Consider the following 22,893-nt stretch of genomic DNA (forward strand, 5'->3'; position numbering starts at 1 on the left):
CTTCCACAATAGAGAGGAATCTATCAATCTGATTGGGTGAAGGAGGAGTAAAGTCAACTATCTTGATGTGGTGAAGCTGTAACTCTGGGCATGAGTCATGGTTGGGTGGTTTCCTCTCACAGAGGCAAACCAGGTGCTTGATGCCATTGTCCACCATATACCGGTATTCACATGGCATCCTGGGCATCGCCAGTCCAGCCAGTTTGCCTGGCTCCACCCAGGAGAAGTTGTGTGGAGCAAAGGAGGCCATAACTATTCAACTGAGGAGAGGGCAGAGCATAGGTTTACTTTATAAACATTCAGTCTATATTAACAATATACGAAACAGTAAAATAAAACCATAATCTTAGTCTGAAACTGTTGATGTCACAAGTGGGATTCGAACCCTCACTTCCAGGAAAGTGTTTTTATTTATGTATTTTTTTTATCGTGTCACAACCCGCCTCAAAGTGTCTCAATCGGGACACTAAAAACTGATTTGATCTTTCTGAGGATAACATGTAAACTTCACATAGATACAGACAAAGCAACAACGACTTTTACATCTTAAATATATCAGTAAACAGTCGGGAAAGAGCGCTAAAATAAGATGCCAAGAGTGACACTGTGCAGCTGTCTACTTTACGTTAGCATAATGCTATTGACTAGGCTAGACAGTCCAGTGACTCATTGAGGGATTAGTTTAATAGGGTTATAAATGTAGCATTATACGGCACAGGTCTGGTACGGAAATACACTTCAGGCCTTACCAGACTTTACCTGTTTGTTTTCAGAGATTAGAAAAGCAAGTGACAAAAGGTAACCCCTAGCTAAACTTTAGCAATGGTATGATGAAACTAAGCACCTCGCAGATTTGTAAAGACAACTCGGGCGAGGAATTCACCCTATAGCAATTAGCTTCCCTATAGACAATGAATGTCTATTACCTGTCAAAACGTCCTGAGAATTACTTACGGTTTACTGATGAATGCACTCTAGGGACTCTTGTTCAAACCGCCTCACCCTGTCTGTCAAGCTAGTTACTACGTTCGCCGTTAGCACGTACCGTAGACAACTTAATAGCAGCTACTTCACAATTTCGCTGATAACTACTACGATTCTACAAGAGTAAAACTGGAAAGACACGTATCTAACCAAGGCTAGATTGTGTCTGTTGCAATGCTAGGTATGACGCGCCAGGCAATCAATCAATTAGTGAGGGAAGCGGCTGTCAAGTTCTTCAATGAAAATCATCTTACTTGTTGTAATGGATATTTAGCTGCCTGCTAATGACAGAGAAGATTTCTGATTTCAGTTCAGCGCCTTCACAGTGGGATGAATTGTTGTTTTAGTAGCACAATATACAATAACACAATTATAAGTGTGCAGATTGCTATGATCGACTTTAAAAGATGGTCTAGCCGTTTCTGTTGATAAGTCAGGATGGCCGAGCGGTCTAAGGCGCTGCGTTCAGGTCGCAGTCTCCCCTGGAGGCGTGGGTTCGAATCCCACTTCTGACAATAACCTTTTTACATTTTTTGATACAAGAATCTGGTTTTATTTCACCGTTTTGTTTATGATTAATGCTGACTGACTGTGAAGGTTCTCAGTCATTAATGCTGACTGACTCCTTGTTTGTGGCCCATAGAATCAACCCACACTGACAAGCTAAAGTTCTGGTTTTGATTCAGTGACCTTAATGACTGTTATGTAGTGTTAAGAGACATGGATTTTTTATGTTAAATCTAGCTAGTCTACAACTTTTTATTTTACATTTTAAATGCAAATAATAATGATTTAAAATGAAAATTAGGAAAACCTAAATGTAATTCGTGCAGTTGCACTTTCAGTACCTGCAGAGGGCAGCAAAATAGCTACACTGTTACCATTTTTAAAAAGTAAATGTCCTTTAAAGTTGCCAAACACACTGCTGGAGCCATTTTAATGAACTTGTGTTGCACTTCTCAAACTTTATTTTAAACTGTGGTGGAGATGTCAAAGTTTGGGATGCCAAATATTACAAAGAAATATTTCTAAAGTCGTTTTTTCATGAGAGTAAATGTTCTCTTATGAAACCGGTGTCAGCTTGCAGATGTGATGATGTTTCCAGAGGTTCTTAGTTTATATATATGATTACAAGCAATGTGGAAAAAATTATCTCACAGATCCGCTGCCTACTGCTTTTAGCAGTATCATGTATAATCGAGAGATGTGCTCGTTGAGTCTGCATTGAATCATTCTTGTTTTAATATTTACTTTTGTCACCTCCAGAATGAGAGTGCCTATTTTATACAACCTCCACATGAAAGGAAAGTGAGAAGATCATTTGACTGTTTCATGCAATAGTTAATGATACAAACACAAACATTCAGAACTCACAGCACGGCACAGTTTACTTGCTAGTCATTTCATACAAATAGTAGAAAGAGGGTTTGTATCTGAAGGAGACAAACTGCATCACATGTGCCAGACAGGCTAGATGTTGATACACAGAGACTGATTTTCAGAAAGGTAAAGGTGTAAATAGTCACAGAGTTGAATGTGTCAGACATCCCATTAAAAAAAGTTTTCACTAACATGTTGGTGTTAAAAAAAAAAGAAAAAAAAAGACTTCAGTAATCACGTAGTTATAGAAAGATATTTAGGTAAAATTGGAATAAACACAAAATAAACAACTTAAAAAAAACATTCCAATATACAGGTGGCGTCTAGTGGTAGGCGTAGTTTTTTTGTTTTTTTTTGCTTTCCTACAGAGCTCAACCAACCCTTAAACCACTGAACAAAACATCTGGAAGTCCCAAAAGAACCACATCCATATTTTTCTCATTTTATCTATTTTTTGTTGTTACACATCACAACCCGACGACATGGTAGGTTGACTGCTTGTCCATCATGTCTCTAGGTGGTTATCATCACACTTCTCCTCCTCATCGTCATCATCCCTTTTGTGTCATCTAAAAGCGCAGAACCCTTCAACATGCCGCACAGCCCCTCAAAAACAATTGCACCGCTTTAATGGTTACACTTTAATTTTTGCACTCTTTAGGTGCCGTTCGAGAAAAGGGGGCAATGATCGACGTGCCCTCCTACTAGAAGATTTCTATGTGTTTTGAACGTCCATGTTCAAAGTCCCCACACTTAGCAGACTGCTGCAGGGACGTGCCGAGTTTACAAGATGGCACAGAAGAACTTCTTCTCCCTGAACGGGTTCTCCGACGCTGGCACCGGCGACAATAAAGGGTCCTCTTTGGCATGAGCTTCGCAGTATGACATCAAGTCTGCTGCAGCTTTAGACACCTGCAGTTACAAACACACACACAAGTGTATCAGTTCAAGTTGGCGTGCACAGTGTGGAAATACACCAGTCCAATTTAATTCAAAGAGTTAAATCAGAAGGCGGATGCTTGTCTTTTATCTGGATTTCAAACGCATAGCAGCATGCAGGAGCTAGATCCTGGTTAGCTTAGCTTTACCAAAGTACCCCTAGAAGTAAGTCTCACCTCTTAGCACTACTTTAAAACTCACAATATTTCATCAATAATTCTCACAAACTACCACCCTCATCATGTGACTTGCTCTGGCAATGCCTAATGTTAAATTTCGTTAAGTTAACCAAATAAATCATCTAATCATTCTGATCTTACACATCTATGGAAGCCCGTTTCTGCCACTACAAAAAAAAAAAAGTATCCATAACTCGTTCTCGAAATTTTGACTTATTTTCTCGAAATTTGGACTTATTAACTCCAAATTTTGAGAAAATAACTCGTAATTTCGAGTTAATAAGTCAAAATGTCAAGAACGATAAATTTTTTTTTTAAGTGGCAGAAACAGGCTTCCATACACATCTGTACATATAGTACTGTGCAAAAGTTTCAAGCTGGCCCCCATTTCTTCATGTTTTCAAATAAAAATGGGAAACAGTATATGTAGAGTATATAAATCCAAAACCTGTCACTATTTGATCCGACCACCTTTATGCTACAGTACAGCCTGAACTCTCTTAGGTGAGCTTTCTAGTCTTTAAGGTCTTCAGGAATAGTCTCCAGGTTTCTTGAAGGACACTCAAAGCTCTTCTTTGGATGTTGGCTGGCTTTTTGTTCCATTGTCTGTCAAGATGATCTCACATCTAGCTCTAGGTCTGGGCTGTGGGGAGGCCTGCCCATGACTCATAGTGTTCCACTGTGTGTTCTTCTATCCAGGTATGCTTTTACTGACAGTGTGTTTGGGGCTTCTTTATTCCACCCTTCCAATTGAGGCCATTTCCAATGAGGCTTCAGGGACTATTAAATGGAAGCTCCTCATACATCTCTCAGGTCCTGTTCCAGAACTTTGGTGATTTTTTCCTCTATTTCTTAGGGACATGACTTTCATATACTCCTCATTTGCTGTAGCTAGTTTTTTAGGCCACCTCTTTTTTTGTCCTCCACTTATCCCGTTTTCTCACATTTTTAAGGACACACTGCACACCATGCTGAGAAACGCCACGTTTTCAGCTAATAGCTGTTTGGGGATCACCTTGTTGGTGAAAGTCCAGCTCATTCATCAAAATATAAAGACATGGGAGTTGACTGAAGACTTTTGCACAGTACTGTAAATCAGAAAAGTAATAATAAAGTCATGTGCAACAGCTGCGTTTGTCTGTTTTTATGACCGTAACAGTGATTGCTGCTCTCTTTGTAAGTACAGTTTGTTCTTAATAGGCTTGCCATTGCCAGTGTGTGAATGTGTGTGTGTGAATGGGTGAATGACTGAATGTAGTGTAAAGCGCTTTGGAGTCCTTAGGGACTGAGTAAAGCACTATACAAATGCAGGCCATTTACCATTTACCATTTTTACTTGGATACATTAGCAAAAATTAAAAGTAAATGAAGTATTCATTGCTATTGTTTGTTTACCTCCATTAGCTCTGTAAACTTTTAAGCCCAATTGTAAACAAACACATGTAAGTTAACGGACGGAAACCTAATTAAAAACATAAACCACGAGGTGCCAGCGCACCTTTATCCTGTCGATGTTGGCTTCCATCTTCAGCTGTTCCACCAGCTTCCTGGCTTGTGCGATGCTGGCCGTGTTATTGCTCGCCATGGGCGCTATCAGTCAGGCCTCGCGTGCTCAGTCTGCCTGTAGCAGAAAGAGATTTAAACATCCCAAACATTTCAGCTCAGAGATGAGCACTACAATATAGTGCAGGGGTAGGCGACTCCAGGCCTCAAGGGCCGGTGTCCTGCAGGTTTTAAAAGTGTCCTTGATCTAACACAGCAGATTCAAATTGCTAAATTACCTCCTCAACATGTCTTGAAGTTCTCCAGAGGACTGGTAACGAACTAATCATTTGATCCAGTTGTGTTGACCCAGGGTAAGAGCTAAAACCTGCAGGACACCGGCACTCGAGGCCTGGAGTTGCCTACCCCAGATATAGTGTAACAGGCATGCAGAGAGGAGTGCTAGTAACAGATACCCTGTTTATTATCACATGCCTACAGACACACAAACCACAGACACAAGCATATTATTTATGGTGTCAGTTGCTAGGCAGCCCCTGACAGTAAGAGAGGGAGGCAGGGGAGGTGGGAGGGGAGTGTGGGGGTGGCGCTTTGTCCGGTACTAAATTTCAAAAAAGATAAACGGTTAAGAAACATTAGAGGTTTCAGAAAGGAAAAGCTCTCATTATGCACAATAGCTTTTGTTTTTTTTAAACATATGTGGTGATACTCAGTCACAGTGTCACACAAGAGCACAGCGTCTGTCTCTGCCTTATATGTAGGACAATTCATGAAAAACATGGTGTGCAGCTATGAAAATTAACTACATTTCATTTGAGGTTTTGATTGTTTTCAACATAACAGGATATTTATTCTGTGAAAAAGGAAGCAACCTGGCCTCAGAAGCTATTATTGCCCCGTTTAAGCAGACATACGCTTGCTGAAACTGGACTTTTCCTCCATATAAAAGTTGCAAGATGTTAAATTAAATGCAAACTTTTTTACATGCCCTTTGTTTGAGTATATTACCTCTATCTGCAGGTAGTCTTGCTTACTCTCACAGTGCATAGAAAGTTGGCTGGCGATTCTAAATTGGCTACAAGTGTGAGTGGTGGTTTTTTTTCCTCCTTTGACAGCCCTATGGCAGCCAGTAGACCAGGTGTACTGAAGGGTAAAGCAGGTATACCTAAAGAATGGATGGACAGAGGCTCATAAAATATCTACTTATTCAAATATCTTTAAGAAGATAGCAATTTTTAATACACATATTTTTTCTCTCAACTGTAGCCACTGTATTGAGTTATTAAAACTGTTCAAATGCTTAATGGGCTTCTTGCAGATCAAACAAATAACAACTGCCTCCTTGGAGAAGCTTCAATGCTCCTCAAGTTCTCTCTGGAACGCCTTTGAAGGTGCACATTTCTTGCCACTCTAGGTGATTAAATATTGGTGGAAAATACTTCCCAACGTGCTCACAGGTCTTTACATGCGATGAAACTGTTCAGCGTCTTCATTACGTTTCTCCAACTATTTATTCTTTACATTTGTCACCGTGTCCTGAGGGCCTCCCCTGAGTTCTCCAGCTGCTTTGATTAAATGGATCAAGCCCTCCAAAACGGCTTCATCCTCGGTGTGCGATCAATCATCGCTGGAGCCCCCCTTCGTTATTCGTCTGTGCACGCTGTGGTACGACTCAGCGTGGGTTCAGCACTCATCTCAGTGAGGTGCTGGAGCAAAGCATAAACATTAACGCTCTGCGGTGGCACATCTGCTCCTCAGCACAGGTTCACGGGTTGATTCCATGTTATATTTGCAATGCTTTAAAGATCGATTGTACTCAAATGAAGCAGAGAATTTAACTTTAAAGCGTTCTTAAATGGTTTACAGATGAAAAGAAATACCATGATTAAAAAGTACTACAGTGATCTCAGAATCAGAATACTTTATTAATCCCTAGGGGAAATTATTTTTCGTTACAGTGCTCCATTTAATCTATTTAATCTTTGGAGTAACCCTAAAATAAATGGGATAAAAACTGTAAAGCATCATGCACAAGAAGCTCCAACTGGCTTGTTTTTGTAATTTTTGCATAAGCTGAAACAATAAAATTGAAACCAATACAATGTAGAAGATTAATTATCAACACAAAGGTTAAACATTTTGAGGACAGGAAGAGTATTTTTTCATTTTCCATTTTCCCCCTCCTCTAACCTAAGCTGGAACATCTCTGCACGATGTCAGCGCAAACCAAATGACAACGTGTAGACGATCCGTGAGAACAGCCCGCAGCAGGCTCAAAGCGCGAGGAGTGGAACATAAACACGATGGTTTATAGCCACTGCAGCTGAGGGATCCTGGATGTTCTTAGTTTGAGGAGAACGTCACCTTGTAGGGTCATGGTGTGCCAAAAAACACCCAACATCCATTATGAGGTTGCTAATCAACTCTGTTAGCTTTTTAAAAGCCCTTAAAGCAAACTTCGTTTTCGTCCCTTACCAAAATAAAAATAGGACAGAGAGTTATGATCGCTGAACAGAAATTAGTCTTTAGTGTCGTTTATATCAAGGCCACAATATTGTTTCAACACCCCTGGGAGACGTCAAAACAGGCCACCGTATCATCAGACTATTGATAGGGATAAATGTCACTCTGTAAGGTTTCTGGGATACGTGAAGAAAAGTAGGTCTTCCATTTTAACACATGCCCAAAAAAAAAAAAAGAGGCACAATAGCCTATTTTAAGAAAATTGTCAAGGAGAGTTGATGTTTTGAATAAACGCTGTATTAAATATGGAAGAAGCTAAATGATCAAAGTCAAGTCCCCTTTTGTAATTTCTCAGTTTTTACATCTTCCTCCTGTCCTTGCATCCTCCCCTTGTGTCTTAGTTCACGTGAAGAGATGTGAGAAGATGAGGGAGAGACACGAGGCGAGAGGACTGCAGGTATCAGGCGTTTAACACGATGAGGCTTCGTGTCAACTAAATATGATGTTTGGCACAGATACATCATAAATTGTTTCGTTACAGCCCAACTACTGATGAGCGTAACAGTGTTCACGCCAGCTTTTATAATTAGGTCTGCGTTTAATTAAATTCACCACATGCCGCATTGTGACGAGATATCGTACCTAGAGTCCCCGGAGTCCCTCTGTATTTTGCGTATTCCATCTGTGTGCCACGCTTACTTTATAAATACAGGCTAAAAACACTAGTGCAGGGGAGGCCTTCTCTTGTCCTCCAGATACATTTTAATAGCTGGGACATCCTTTAAATGGCACTCCGAGTTTAATTTTCAGGTCACAGGGAGGAGGACAGAGGAGACTACAAGGCAGAAATCTGAGAAATGTAAAAAGTTTCACTTTTTATTTTACCCACTAAGCTCTATGATAATAAAAGAAATGGAGGCCACACGTAAATTAACTGCCACTCTGGTTATTTACAGTTTTGGCAGATGTAAGGCAGGAATTTCCCCGCTTTAGAGCTAAATAAAGTATACAGTCATGTGGAAAATAATTCTTTACTACACTTTATATAGTCATGTGAGAAACTAAGCTTGTAAACTCGCCTTTAGCGGGAAGTAAACATCTTCTTAAAAGTCTTTTAATATTTGGCTCACTCTTCTTCACAGTATTGCTTCAGTCCTTTGAGGTTTGTGGGCACTCGCTGATGCACAGCTCTCAGCATTTCAACTGGCTTGTGGTCTGAGCTTTGACTGGTCCACTGCAAGCACCTTGGTTGTTGTCTTTTTATAGACATACTTGTCTTTTTCTAATTGCACTTGCATGAACTTCAACATTTAACATGTTAACTGAGGCCTGTAGAGTCTGAGTTTTTCCGAGGATTGCGCAGCCTGACCTTTGCAGGAATGTTGACTCCTGGGAAGATTGTAGTATCATATTAACATGCACCGAAATGCTCAAGACTAGCAAACTATCAAAAAGATTGAATTAGTTAATAAGTAAGTGCTCTTTATTCATATGGAAGCAGTAAGGGTGTAGTTAATTAATCAAAGGGCTATATTTCATCTCATCAAAGTTAATTTAACACATTGCTAAGGGATGAAACAAAAAAGCTACATTGCTCGCTTAGCTAAAAATGGCAAAAACTTCTCCAAATGACACTAAAGTTAAAGCATGAATGTGGAAAAAAGAGAATAAAGAGAAAAACAAAAAAGTAAGAAGCAACTGGGCAGAGCTTTCACTGAGGCTGCAAGGTCACTTTCCTGTTCATTACTGTTGGAGCGTGCGAAAATGCCACCCTGACATTTTCATATCTGCTAAAGGAGGGCGGGGTGATGGTGACATGTAGCAGATGCACACTTTTCCTTCCTTCCTTCCAACCTAATTTCCTTTCCTTTCTGCTAGCTGCTTAAAATACCATTCTGAGATGTTGCGTCTGGTGTCATCATCCCGATAAGTGTGACACTGATAAATAATGCATTCAGATGGACAGAGGCCTTAACCGTGTAAGCTGTCGACAACTTTATGGCAGCTGTCACGATTAGTTCACAAACTCTTTGCAGCAGCAGCAAGAGGGCTGTGTCATCACCGTGCCCTTGTGATGGCATCAGCCACACAGGGGTAAATCAGTCCATTTTTTCACTTTATTAGTTTGCTTTGCAGTTTTCTTCATTAATATAATTTATTAATCATTTGGTTAAACCTAACACTGATATGATGAGGCGCGCACATAGTAGCATTGTTTGGTTTTTCTAAAATGTTTTGTTATATTAATTATGTTTCTCTTTCTTTGAGTTACCTGGGTTTGGGCGGTGGATGTTTATAATTAGCTGACCTCTTTTATGGGCCTGCTAAGTATGGTTTTGAATTTTGTTAATTTTGGACTTTTTGAGGGTTAAAATAAAGAAAACCCTTTTTGAAGATACTTTTTTGCCTGTGTCCTCTTTGCTTTGGCTGCTTGATCCCTCACAGCCCTCAAGCCACAAGATTGAGAAAGATGTCGCCATGCGTCTTTTCTCGTCAACCTTCTTCCTCTTGCCTGGACGTACCTTGTCTACTTACTCCTCCGCGCTCTGCCCTGGTGCGCGTCTGCAGTTCAGTCAGCAGTTTGTGTCTGCCACACTCTCTGCAAACAAGGAGAAGGAAAGAGAAGGGGAGTGAGAATCGGAATCAGAGCTCTGCATGCTTTCAATCCCACATTCCAGATAAATTACGCCAAGGCATGTCTGTGCAGCCTCTGTCCTCTGATCAGTGTGTGTCAGAATGTCACAGATAGCAGAAGAAATTCCTTCAAGGTATTCCATAGTATAATGTGGATAATTTGGAATTTGTGATATTGCATTTGTGTCATTTGCATAGGTGATTTGCTCTGCAGAGTGAAGGTTTATGGGTACACAACCTATGCATGACATGCTTGCATGTGGTCCTCCATAAAAACCAACACTGGGTAGCCTGACTGAGATGACGCTGTGCGTAACTCAAGTGCGGATTTTGTAAAGTTGCCCAGAACAGGAAAGGAATTGCAGTGGAGTCCACAACACAGAGGCAGCAGGGTGGAAAAAAACCTTAAAGAAGAAAAGAAAATAGCTACAGTGGACAGTTTTTATTGTTTTAAACACTTGGTTTCACTTTGGCCTTTTGTATGTTATAACTTTGCTTTTCCCCAGACCAGTTGTTCCATGAACTATGCTGGTCCCTTAACTTGGAAACAGCTACCTCTGTTGCAAACATACTAATCCTCAGACTAAACTTAAAATGTTTTCATCACGATAAGAAGGCTGATCGTTCTTCTGTCTATGCAATAAATATGTACAACAGAGATCAGCTGTTTACCCTAGCTTAGCATAAAGAGGTTTTACAGGCTTTCAGGAAGACATATGGAATATAAAGTGCTGTGTAGTGAGATTTAGATGTGCTGGTAGAACAGAAGTAGCCTAGTTATTTGTCCTCATTTGCAGTCTTTACACTAAACAAAGCAACAGTGCTAGCAGTCCTCCCATCTAACTCTCAGCAAAACCACAAATAGTGACACTTGTAAAAATGTCCAACTCTTCCTTTAAGTCTTCAGTGGGTGCTGACCCTAACTTTCTCTCTATCAGCCTGTCCTTTCTTCTTCTGGCCATTCAGATTCATTCTTTAATGCATCTGTGACTCTGCATCTCAGTTCTGATAAATGGGCCAATTATCCCGCATGAGCAGATCTGCAGAGGATGGGAATTCCTGCCATCATAAATCATGGTAGCGCACAGCGCGCAACATTAAAGCAACGTTACAATGAGGAATCCATTAACAAAACCTTACCAACAGCTGCAGGACCCCTGAGCCAAAGTATTTTAGCAATGCTGAAGCTGCTTGGAGTTTAAATAACAAGCAAAAAGAAAGAGGACTCTTGCAGTCTTGGAGTTCACTGTAGCCCCTCCAGATTCACTGGTGGGGCCATTAATCTACATTGTTACACTGTGTTATGCAAGCGTCTATAATAATCTCATCTGCGCAGTGATTCTTAAACTAGCAGCAGGAGAGCTGTAGCAGGTGTGAAGTGTGTAACGGGATGGTCTTGTAAAATCTCTTAACGGGAAATTTTATTTAGTTCTTGATGGCAAAGAAAAAGTTTTTTTGATACTCCACTAAAAAAGTCAAATGCTGCTGCACTTTCAGAGCAGCAGTCGAAGAACAGTGATGTTTAAGAAGCCAGTTTGATTTGAGCTTTGTGACAGTGTATTATTTTGCTGAAAGAAGCCACCAGAAGATGGGGATGAACGGCCTGGTCAGCGGCAGGCGGCAGCATTTAAATGATGCTCAGTTGGTACGAAGAGGTCCAAAGTGTGCCAAGAAAATGTCCCCCATGGTTCAGGCTACCGGGGCCATCACCAACAGCCTCAGCCGCTGATATAAAGCAGAATGAATCCATGTTTTCATCTTGTTTATGCCAAATTCTGCCATCTGAATATCGTAGCAGAAATGAAGACTCTTCAGACCAGGCGATATTTTTCCAGTCGTCCATCATCCAATTTTAGTGAGCCTGTGCAAACTGTAGCCTTATTTTTCTATTCTTAGCTGACAGGAGCGGCACTTAGTGTGCTCTGCTGTAGTACATCTGCTTCAACGTTCATGCGTTTTGCATTCAGAGATGCAAACAGTACCTGTTGCCTTGCTATCAGCTCAAAGTAGTCTGGCCATTCTCCTCTGACCTCTGAGACCAACAAGGCATTTTTGCCCGGTTAACTTCTGCTCACAGAATCTTTTCTTTTTTTGGATCACTTTGTGTGAACTCAGAGATGGTTGTGTGGGAAAATCCCAGTAGAGCAGCAGTTTCTAAAACACTCAGACCAGCTCATGTTCAAAGGTACAAAAATCATCTTTCTTCCTCGTTCTGATGCTCAGCTTAAACTTCATCATCTCGACCATGTCTACACGCCTCAATGCATTAAGTTGCTGCCATGTGATTGGCTGATTAGATGTTTGCATTATGGAGCAGTTGAACAGGTGTACCCAATGAACTGGCCTGTGAGTTTATTTGCTGTGTGTATCACCCAGTTATTCTAACTAATAACTGTTATTGACATTACACAGTGGCAGAGTCACGTGACTAGTAACATGCGACTGTGTCATCATAAGTTTTATTTATATAGAACACATGTTTGCTCACAGAAACATCCGGCTTGTCAATCAAAAGAATCGCTTTTACATCCGGGAACTTTCCAGCAATCATCTTCTGTCGGCTGCTGCTGGGATCGAGAGCAATATGAAAGTAAAGTTTTATAAACACTGAATTTGCAAGAAATTAAACAGCTAGTTTAGCAGTCTGCTACCCTCCAAACAAAGTTTGTGATTAATGTTAAAAAAAAACCCAGACCAATGTTTTTTTCCCAACTAGGCCAATTATGACAGTTTTTAAAACATAGCTGTATTTTTGTGTGATCTTCTCTACAATAAGACTTATTATTGCAGCCAGAAGAGTCGCCCCCTGTTGCCCATTAAGAGAATGAGGCGCTTCTGAATGTACTTCACCTGTCGGGCCTGGAGGTGACGATAAACTTTTAAAAGTGTGGGACATAAATTACGCTTCAAACAACATTACCGTGTATTTTAGACAACTTTTCCAGCCATATAATGTTGCCATTTTAATCAAGTGCCTCCAATGTTGCATGGTAACTGAAAGGTAGCTAGTTTGATCCCACCCAGGTCGGACATCAGGAAATAAAACACATTCTGTGGGGAAACAAACACTTCTTGTGAGTGTGAAAATAAACACTCATCTCATTTACTATGGAAAAGAGACAAAGTGTCTTTTTTATAGTAATGGCTGCACTAACTTTGGTAATTTCCTGCTTATTTTAATTCACTTTATGCTGTGGGAAAGTCAGGAAAGCCAGCCATTCTTAAAAAAGAAAAGAAAAAAGTTGCTGAATTTGATTTCCTGGTGAACAGATTATGTCGTCATATTAATGTTGCAAAGCAGCAGCGAGATCAGTGAATGAAAGACAAAGGGTGTTAAAATACTTAAGTCCAAGGAATTCGTTTTTTTATCTAAATACTTGGAAATATCGTTCCTTACTTTTAGACCAGTAAAGGATTTCTAGCTAAACTGTGGTGAGCGGGAAAAAACAAATGCAACATGTGAGTGGTGATCCATTTCTCTCCTTTGTTCCAGCCTTCTGCTTCCCGTCCCTCCCTGTATGGCAGACAGGTGTTCACCGATATGACAGAACCACCCCCAGCATGCTCTGTCCTGCTTCTAACACCACAGAATCAATCTAACCCCTTCTGCCATCCTTCCCCTGACATTTGGAGCTTTTTTGAACCTCTTCCTACAGGCTTTCGGGGGGTCTGTGTTTGTGACGAGGCCCTCCATAGATGTGATTATAGCTGCTGCTCGACTCTGGGTGTCGCTGACTTAAAGGGTGATTAAGCGCCACAGGAAACATCCTGGTGAGGAAAATATAATTCCTGGCCTGTCGAGAGTGACGATCTCTTACGTACTCCCACGCAGGCTGGCTCTCGGCTCAGTTCTCCTTCCCTTTTTCCAACTCCTTTCACTTCTGTAGTGCACACCTTATTTATCCTGTCTTTTATTCCCTACACCATCCAAAGAGAAATTTAAGCAGCGAAGCAGGGAGTGTTCTGTCCTCTGTGATGCCTAGGGTGTGAAATCAGAGCGTGGTAATTAAAAATGTGTCCCTGGCTCAGCCATCTGGACCCTGGAGAGTCAGTGATTAACCTGCAAGGGTCTGCAGGGACAGCAAGAAGGCAGGAAGTAACCCCTGCTCAGAGCTCATTTGAAGGTCTCTTAAGGCCTGTCTTTACAAGAATGCAAACAGCACACCTTCCTCAAAGCCCCCTTACTTATTGTTGCTGTTACATTTAAGTTACACTCATAAACCCAGCAGATTTACTACAAATTCTTGGTTATTTCCGAAGAAAAGTTCTTTTTTGTAGTTTTTCTTTTAAAAAAAGTAAAAGTTTCTCTTCCCTAGTAGACAAATTGGCATTTAATTTTGCCTTTTTCAAACTGACAGATTTGGGGTGAAAAATGTAGATTCCCCAACGAGTTCATGAGTGATTGCTGGACTTTGTTGGCTGTTGCCAAGTGAAAAGAGGGTTCTGCATTAAAAACCTCCTTCTGATTGCTCTGGTCATTAGCAGATTGCTGCACTTGTCTGCATGAAAGATGCAGACTTGTCTGTAAACACTGTATTTTGCTAGTGTTTGCAGACAAGTTGGTGTCATCCATACAAACCTCGATGGCAACTAGCAACCCAGAAGTCACACAGGGTTTTCTGTGCAGTCCTGGTTAACTATGTGCCGGCCAGAGGGCTGAAATCCACCCTATCCTCCCTGGCATATTGCATCCTACAAAAAACTATCTGTATACATCGCTACAAATGACGGTATGCAATAAAATGTTATTTCTTTTCATATTAATCAAGCTGAGCTTATAGCATCCTGAGAGAAGTATTTGCAATCCTTCCCATTGAGTCAGTATTTCATGCTTTCCTACCAAACAAAACCAATCCTAAACCTGGCTGCGGATTTTTTAACAATGTAGTTTTTCCATTTATTTCTGTAGCCTTGTGTGAGTGTGCAGAAGAAAAAGTGTGCAAAAACTTCAGTCATCTGACTCTCATAGTATGACAGAGTAACTGTACCATCCTCAATGCGTCATAGGACACTGAGCTGCGATGTCACTGGGGAACTAAAGACAGCAAAGGGCACACTCAGCTAAAGAAAGATTTGCAGAAGTGTAAACGGATACTAGAGGACACCAAGAAAGAGAGAGAAAAGCAAATAAAAGCTGGAAATAAAGTTTGTTGGAAAAATGAAAGAGAGGATGTGGTAGCAATACCTTCTTCCAGAGTGGCTTTGACCGCAGCAAGGAGAAGTACAGAAACATAAAACTGACCTCCGGAGTTATTAATGAACACAATCAGGAAGATATTGACTGTTGACTGTAATTTAGCACGGATCCCTGCCCTTGAACAGGAGAAAGGACGCCCCTCCCTCTGCACGCAAAGACGAAGCGATGAGACACAGAGAGCTGAACTGTCAGGTCATAACTGTCTGTGGAGATGATGCTGAGTGCGACAGCTGAATGCCCTTCTCCATCACAGTCTTCAGTTATACTGGGCTCTGAGCGGCATCATATTAGTAGAAGAAATAAAGAACATTTGGAGGTTTGATCACAAACCGGCCCATTCAAGAGGCCTATCCCTCACTGATAAGCCTGAAAACACAAAGAAATGAAAACATAGTGCAAGTTAATATCTGTACTAGCTAACTGAACATACACTGACTGAAAAACGTGTGAAAACATCGCGGGAAAATCTCATGTCAGCCACCAGAGTTGCGTATTTAGCACTAAAAGAGCGCCTCAGTGCTGTGGATCTATATTGTGTGTGGGAGGGAGGCTTGTGGTTGCGTTTCATTCATGATTTATGAAAAAAACACAATCCCCATTCAATATCTCTAAAGCCATTGCTTTTTAATATAGCACTGTAAAGCGAATTCACTAAGAAATAGAAAAGGATCTAAATGTTTCTTTCAAATCTTCATCATTTAAAAAACAAAAACATGTAAGATTAAAACATTTTAGCTGCTAATTTAATCATTGAACCATTCAAAGGGCTAGCAAGCACGCAGCTGTAAATCTGTTTTATTGATTCAGTCACAAAAAACGTTTTTAGAATCTGTGTCAAGTGAAATAAATATTCATGATGACGATGATGATGATCATCATCAGGCTAATTTTTCCCCCAGCATTGTTTTAATTTTGGCACGTATTAGCTGCTTCGTGCTCCCTCCTCGTGCCACTTCCTCCCAGTCAGACCACCACCACCCACGATCATTCAATGAGCCTGGACATCTGTGCCACCCCCAGGACGCCCTGCCCATCTTACCATCTCAGAGGCTGTGTGTGTACATATACTGTATACATGTGTAGTGGGGGTAATCTAGGTCCCTGAGGGGGGAGGGGAGAAAGCAGTGGCCCAGGAAATGACGCATCCGCTGGGAGTCAAGGAGGCAGCAGGGAGGAGGCTTCTTTTGCTCCAGGGAGTGCAAATATGGTCTTTTATGTTTATTAAATCAAACAGCCAAGGTCCTGTGTGTTTTTGCATTGTCAGATTGAAACAGTGACCAAGTGGTTTGGCTTTTCCTCAAACGTAAAGCATTTTAAACCTTTGATTTGCGTGTTTCATAACAGCAGTGCAGTTAGTGGGATAGAAACAATGCACTGGCGCTCACGGGAACAGCCTCTGAGCTTCAGGAGCAAACACAAAGAAAAAAACCAATTCTTTTTTCTTTGGGGGGGTCATCAGCCAAATAATGCTGCTGATTTTTGTGAAGGTTTTCGGGGGGTAATCACGTCTTTTACCCACTCTAAATGATACTTGGAATGAGACAGTGTGGTCGCATCTTTTGTGTACGTCAGTTTCTGTTCTCCGTGATTTCATTGACGGGAATCTGAAGGAGTTTTGTCCTCGCTCATGGCAGCACAAACACATTTTTCCTCTGAAATTAATCAGCATGCAAGAGAATAACACAGCCAGATTCCTGGGCTGTTAACAATATCACAAACATCCGGGCTTGTGTGGATTCTGCTGAGGGACCATCACAGACGCTCACTGGGCTTCTGGTCTTTCTGATCAGCTTTTACAAACTAAAAGCCTGGAAACTAAACACTTCTGATTGATTTGGACTCGAGTCAGACTTGCTGTAAATTTTATTTAAACACATCTCTGTGAGATTAATCAGTTAAGAGAGACTTTAAACTTATATGACAGCTATGAGAGGTGACAGGCCTGAGACTTTTCCTCCTGCAGTGACCTCTGCCGTGGCTTTAACCTTTGCTGAATTTGCTCCAGGAGACCTAAAAACTGCTCCTGCGAACTTGAAACTCGAGGATTTGAGTTGGATTGGATAAGACTTGCATCTGGTAGATCCGGCTCACACTTAATTCACAAAAATAAAAATGTAAATAACAATGTTTTTTCATTGGAATCAGTGGTCTGCTGGGAAAACTCAGGCCGTATCCTGCGCTAGGGTGGATATGTGACATCTAACACCCACCCAACCACAAATCTATAGAAATAGCGCTCCCCAATGGCAGCAGCGGAACAACAATGCCACAAAAGTGTGTGACAGCTATGTGACTTGACTCCGAATACTTTCCCCACAACTTATTGTCTAGATGCGTACTTTAAGAGGGTTAAAGTTATATCGCCACAGCCACACGCCAGTGGACAATGAAGACATAACAACTCAAACTACTCTGTTTTCAGGCAGTTAGTCGACCGTATCGACCGGCTGCCCGCTGCACAGCTACGCATGGTGGACATTTCTCTTTATATGCAGATTGTAAAAATTAGGTCTTGAGTTTAGACTGTAAAAAAACATTTAAAGTCTAATGACTTGGCTTGAGCTTTGTTTCGAAGACTCATGACTTGATTTCCTCTTTACCTAAACGACAGCTGAGAACACAGCACAGTCGAATGAGCTTAAAAACCAAAATCAACACTGTTAGAAGCAAACAAGCGCTTTGAGTACAAAGGTCAAAGCCTTTAATTCAACATAATTCCCACCTCATGTTTGCTTTTCCTATGAGGTCACTTCTGCTCACATCTTAAATAAGGAAACTGACACACAGATGACAAGGCTAACTGTAGTTTCTCACTTTACCCTGAAACAGAATCATTTTTGGGCGGAGGTTCTGAAAGGAGCAGGGAGAGGTCACCGTGCTCAGCAAGTCGTGCACCGCTCGGTTCCCCTTACTCTTTTTCAGTCGTTCCTCCCTTACTGCCTTCGCTTTCTATTTACAGACTCGGCACTGGGGTTCTGGAAAACACTCAAGGTTTTGTGAGGCATTGTGAGCCGCTCTTTTAGTCTCAACATCGATGCAGCTGATGTGGCCTCGGAGCAGTTCCTCTTTGAGATACAGTACGACCTGCCTGGACGCGAGCTCTTGCGTAATTCCAGCTCGCATTTGTAATAGGCCTGGATATGTAACACAATTGCATGCACATGATTGGGTGATTTAACGTGAGCTGTGCATGACGATGCCTTTGTGTGACGGGCTAAGACCGGGGAAAAACAGCGCATCTGTGTTTGTTTTCTTGCACTTCTTTTGAATGTGTGCCGCTGTCAGCATCTATATAGTCTGTAAGCTCCATAAAAAAAAAAAACATCCACCACCCCCCTCTCCACCTCCTCCCTCCCTCCTTCTCCCTCAGCCATCTGCCTGATACAACCACTACATCCAGCTTGTGTGTTGTCAACTGCTTTTTCCTTTCCTCAATGGAGGGCTAGGAAGCCTCACGAAAAGCTTCTGGATAACTTTCGGCTGCTTCCGTCTTTTGCATCTCTTCCTGCCAACCACCCCCACCCTGCTTTTCATCCACCTCTTTCTTTGCCTTTTCCATCCCTTCTGCTCAGGCAAATATCCCCTGAAACAGATGCCCTTAATTCCTCTGGCCCCACATTATAAGATCTGCCCAATCCTGAGGCAAGAAGGAGGAGTGAGGAATAAGAAAAGCAAAGAAGAAAGCCCACTCTCCTGTTTTCTTTTCACACACACGTATAGGAGGAGATAATGGACGGGGAGGGGGGTATTAAACAGCGGCTCACCTCTGAGGAAGGAGCTTTTTAGTGATTTTAGAGGGAGGAGGGGATTCCATGACGTAAACCAGCCAGCAGCATCAATCTCACCCCTCGAGCGCTGACAAAAAAGACATCATGGATATGTAAACCCCCCCCGCCCCTCCTCTGGAACACACCCTGTTTCAGATGCGATTAACCCACATGCCACCAAATTACAAAAAATAACTAAATGACAGGAAGCAAAAATGTAAATAAAAATTCAACCTACCTTTACTGTGGTTGTGCGCTCTCCTTCTGTGAATCCAAATGCAGCCAGTCATGTGGAGTAGTATCCACGCGTTCTGCCTTCTGCTGATCTCTTTCTGTCACACACACACACACACACAGAGGCAGCCGATTACATCCACGCTCACAACACACACTCCTCTATCTGTATGCCTTTCGCTCTCTCCCTCTCTCTCTCTGTGTCTACTCCCGCTGAGATCCTCCCTCCTCACTGCTGCTCCGAGTCTCCACCCTTCAGCGAAACGCTCGGGCTCCAAGAATCTACCCTCCTCTTCATCCTCCCTCCCTCTTTGTGTCTTTTCTTTTCTGCCATTAGGACACACTTCCTCCGCCTCTCAGAGGTCCACAGGAAAAGCCTCGAGTGTCTCTCTAAACAGCTGCAATAAACAGATGCATACCAGGACAGCCGACAGTCTGGATTTAAATCTTGAGAAATTTTAGTGGCACTTTAAAAAAAAACATCCTTACTGATGAGGGCTACATAAATAAAAAAACAACAACAACAACAACAAAATCTAACAACATCACATCCTGTATTGCATGCATGACACATGCCTTCTTGCCACAGCGGAAATGTTTAATCATCAGTCTACTTGCATATCACAGCAAAGCCAAAGATCAAAAGATTATAAATAAAAACATACACCAGATGTGGAGCAAAAAACACAAAAAGTGTGCTGTACATTTGGGAGTACAGAGGTTTTCTGCATGTGCTGGATACACTCAATTTGGGCGAGTGTACTAGAAGAAAAAAAGTCAAAAACTGGTTCTTACCCTTAATACTGGCAAACCTAACTGATGTTATCTTGCAAACGCAACAGGCCCCAACAACTGATTTAAATATGCTGCACTTTGCACCATATCTTGTCACATTATCTTGATGGCGCCATGTTCCATATTATTGTGGGATTGGGACTTTTTTCTCTTTTCTTTTCTGCTATTTGTGCTGCAAAGGCACTTCGCAAACAACTGCCCGATAGCCAGATTCTTAACTCAACTACGCAACCGGCAATGAACAAGCATGTTAAAATCGGCATTAATGAATAAAACAGCTGTATCGATTACTATATGCTTGCATTTATCTGATTTTGTATAAGCTTGTTTTTCCTTGTAATTGGTTAGTGTTGTTATTTTTATGCCTTTCTTCGCCAATCCTGCATTTAACAGCATAACAACCCATCCTAAGTTTCTGAAAAACAACAAAGGTCTGGCTTTTTAACTAGTAAATATAATACATTAAGTTTTTGTGCCATGTAATTACTTCAGTGCATTCAGAGACAACAGGGAATTAAGGTGATTACAATCTTTACTCATCCAAAAATTTAAATTTAGGCCAGTTTCCTCTGTTCTGTTGAGCCATTAATTGATCTGGCTTGTTTTGGTGCCAGTTGCAACACTCGGTATCTCTTTTCATATATATATACATATATATTCCAACAAACAAACAAATAAACCCCAACAACAACAAAAACATCTTTCAACAGCTGATAAATCAAAATTTACAGAGTAAAGAAGAGACAGGAAAAAAACCCTTTAATCATGATATGAGTTTTGAGCAGAGGCACCATGTTGGCAACATCTGTTTGCCAGTCTTAAAAACATAAAAATTGGCCATCCGAGCGGAGTCCGCGACCAATACAAGATTTTTAAGGCTGATAACAACACTAACATTTTATGATTTTAAAAATCAAACTGACCAGTAGTTTGGTTTTTTTTTTCTTTCAGATGGAAGAAACATAAACAGCTTCCCTAAAATGTATTTGTGTGTACTTGGGTGGGGAGGACAATGTAATGCAGCTTAAAAATAACCTTGTTTTATTGCCACAGTAACTCGTGGATTACTCAACTGGCTCCAAGCGTGTGTTGCTGACAGGGAAGTTGCAAAGTCCCCTCAGCTGGGCAAAGTATACAAGATCAACATTCATAGCATGATTAAAAGTGTTTCTCCCATCTCTTCTTTACTCTTTAAATTTTCATTTCTCTGCTGTTATAAATGCTGATACTGTATATGAGCAAATAGCTCATTTCAACCGATATATATATATCGGCTCCCCTGGTACATCAACTGGGCCCCAGCAGAGTGTAAAAAAGTAGTTAGTTAGTTTGCCTAAAACAAAAATTAGATGATATATCAGAATTTTGGATTTGTAAACCACAAATATCGGTATTGGTATCAGTCTTAAAAGTCCTATATCAAACAGCTGTAGTGGAGTGTTTCTTCTGTACATCTATAACAGCAGGCAGATGTAGTTTGTAAAAACAAATCGACTGAGACTGCCAAAGCCACTCTCCCTGATGGCAGATGCTTCCCCCAGGAGGACATTACATCCTGCCACAACAACAAAAAACTGTGCTGATCCTGTGATTTCATATAAATTATTAAGGCAGCATTTAAGAGCTGTCTGGCTTCTAATTCTGAGCTCATTCAGACGATGCCTCTATGAGAATACTGTACATCTGCTCTCATGCATATCAAGTTTTTCGCCTCCAGGTAAACTCAGCAAACGGTATTTGTGTTCCTCCTACTGTCTGAGCGTCACGTTTTCTGTGAGTCACATTTTCCCTGGCTCCATTCATGCAGATGTTATTTTCTGTGACTTACAGTAGCAGCTCATGTCCATAGAGAGGGACAGAGAGAGGGCGGAGAGGAAGATGTAGAATCAGTGAGTCATGGTTCCTGCGAAGGCGACTGTAGGAAGCCTCTGTCGCCAGGATACCACCATGATCTGGGATAGCCCTTCGTGGGTCCAGTAAATTAATGGTTTCCACACATCTCTTTTTTCCCCCCACATATCCTCCACAGGGTCCTTTTGTTTCTGAACTCAAGAATCACTGATATCACCGTCTGTCCTGATATGATCTATTACTAGATTTTTGTTTTGTTTTACTATAAAATCTTTGAAAAATGTTGTCATGCAGTTTAATTGCTGATGATTACATTGTTAACGTCTCCACATCCAGTTCAGTAAATGCAAGAATTCCGGCTGGAAGTGTATAGCAAACGGCTATGCTCAGTACACATTAACAAACAGGACTGAACAGTATTCAGTTTTACAAATAATTTTGAAATCAGAGGACGTCAGAGGTGAGAGGTACAACAGTGAGTGTCTATAGTCATCTGTAAAACACGGTGGAGGTGCTGTCACGGTTTGGGTCTGCATTTTAGCCAGTGGTGTTGGAGATCGGGTCAAGATTTAATTATAAACACAGAATAGTGTGAACACTGTGCAGTACCATCTGGAAAGCATCTGATTGACAGCAGCTTCATTTCACTATTACAAAGCATACCTAGATAGAAAAACACACAATGGAAGAGCAAAAAAAACAAAACAAAAGAAGAGCTTTGAATGTGCTTTAGGAAGCCTGCAGAACTATTCCTGAAGACTACTTCAAGAAATTACTAGACAACTGTCTAAGAGAGCTCAGGATGGGTTGAAGAATAAAGGTTTTTACTGAAGTTCTAATAAAAAACAATGCAGCACATCAAATATTTGCCTTATATACTCTATTTCCATCTACGGTAGTATCTACTTCCCCTTTTCCTAGAGAAATAAGAGACTTTTGCACTGAATTGCATTTGAGCTAATTATTA

General features: G+C 41.2%; 2 protein-coding genes and 1 non-coding gene across 6 annotated transcripts in view; 1 reads left to right on the plus strand and 2 right to left on the minus strand.

Moving 5' to 3' along the window:
• dusp23b (dual specificity phosphatase 23b) overlaps positions 1-1,191 on the minus strand; it is a 1,738-nt gene extending 547 nt beyond the window's left edge. The window contains exons 1-2 of the mRNA XM_005736700.2: positions 955-1,191; positions 1-260 (exon numbers count right to left, since the gene is read on the minus strand). The exon at positions 1-260 is cut by the window's left edge and continues 15 nt beyond it. Coding sequence (XP_005736757.1) covers positions 1-250 — 250 coding nt within the window. The 5' untranslated portion in view covers positions 251-260; positions 955-1,191. The remainder of the gene's footprint in view (positions 261-954) is intronic.
• Positions 1,192-1,416: 225 nt separating this feature from the next.
• trnal-cag (transfer RNA leucine (anticodon CAG)) lies at positions 1,417-1,499 on the plus strand. The gene has a single exon. It is a non-coding gene; the product is annotated as a tRNA-Leu (tRNA).
• Positions 1,500-2,208: 709 nt separating this feature from the next.
• Positions 2,209-19,567, minus strand: gng2 (guanine nucleotide binding protein (G protein), gamma 2). 4 transcript variants are annotated; one of them, XM_005736706.2, is made up of 5 exons: positions 19,285-19,567; positions 9,971-10,047; positions 5,994-6,150; positions 4,981-5,103; positions 2,209-3,276 (listed from the first exon to the last, which is right to left on the minus strand). In XM_005736706.2, exons 4-5 carry the CDS (start codon positions 5,065-5,067, stop codon positions 3,148-3,150), a joined length of 216 nt encoding a protein of 71 aa, XP_005736763.1. In that variant the 5' UTR covers positions 5,068-5,103; positions 5,994-6,150; positions 9,971-10,047; positions 19,285-19,567; the 3' UTR covers positions 2,209-3,147. The 4 variants fall into 4 exon arrangements, with proteins under 4 accessions (XP_005736763.1, XP_005736764.1, XP_005736762.1 ...); XM_005736707.2 differs by lacking the exon at positions 5,994-6,150 and having other exon boundaries at positions 4,981-5,099; XM_005736705.2 differs by lacking the exon at positions 5,994-6,150 and having other exon boundaries at positions 19,285-19,566.
• Between the last annotated feature and the right edge of the window lie 3,326 nt (positions 19,568-22,893).

This window comes from Pundamilia nyererei, unplaced genomic scaffold, assembly GCF_000239375.1.
Source record: "Pundamilia nyererei isolate P.nyererei 1_Seehausen unplaced genomic scaffold, PunNye1.0 scaffold00070, whole genome shotgun sequence".
Classification (NCBI taxonomy): domain Eukaryota; kingdom Metazoa; phylum Chordata; class Actinopteri; order Cichliformes; family Cichlidae; genus Pundamilia; species Pundamilia nyererei.

What these genes read in the sequence shown, in the direction of transcription:
- gng2 (XM_005736707.2), bottom strand. Translation starts at nt 5,067, where the DNA reads ATGGCGAGCAATAACACGGCCAGCATCGCACAAGCCAGGAAGCTGGTG. An exon ending in CCAACATCGACAGGATAAAG is followed by an intron (nt 3,277 to 4,980) that starts GTGCGCTGGCAC and finishes TTGTAACTGCAG; the next exon opens with GTGTCTAAAGCTGCAGCAGA.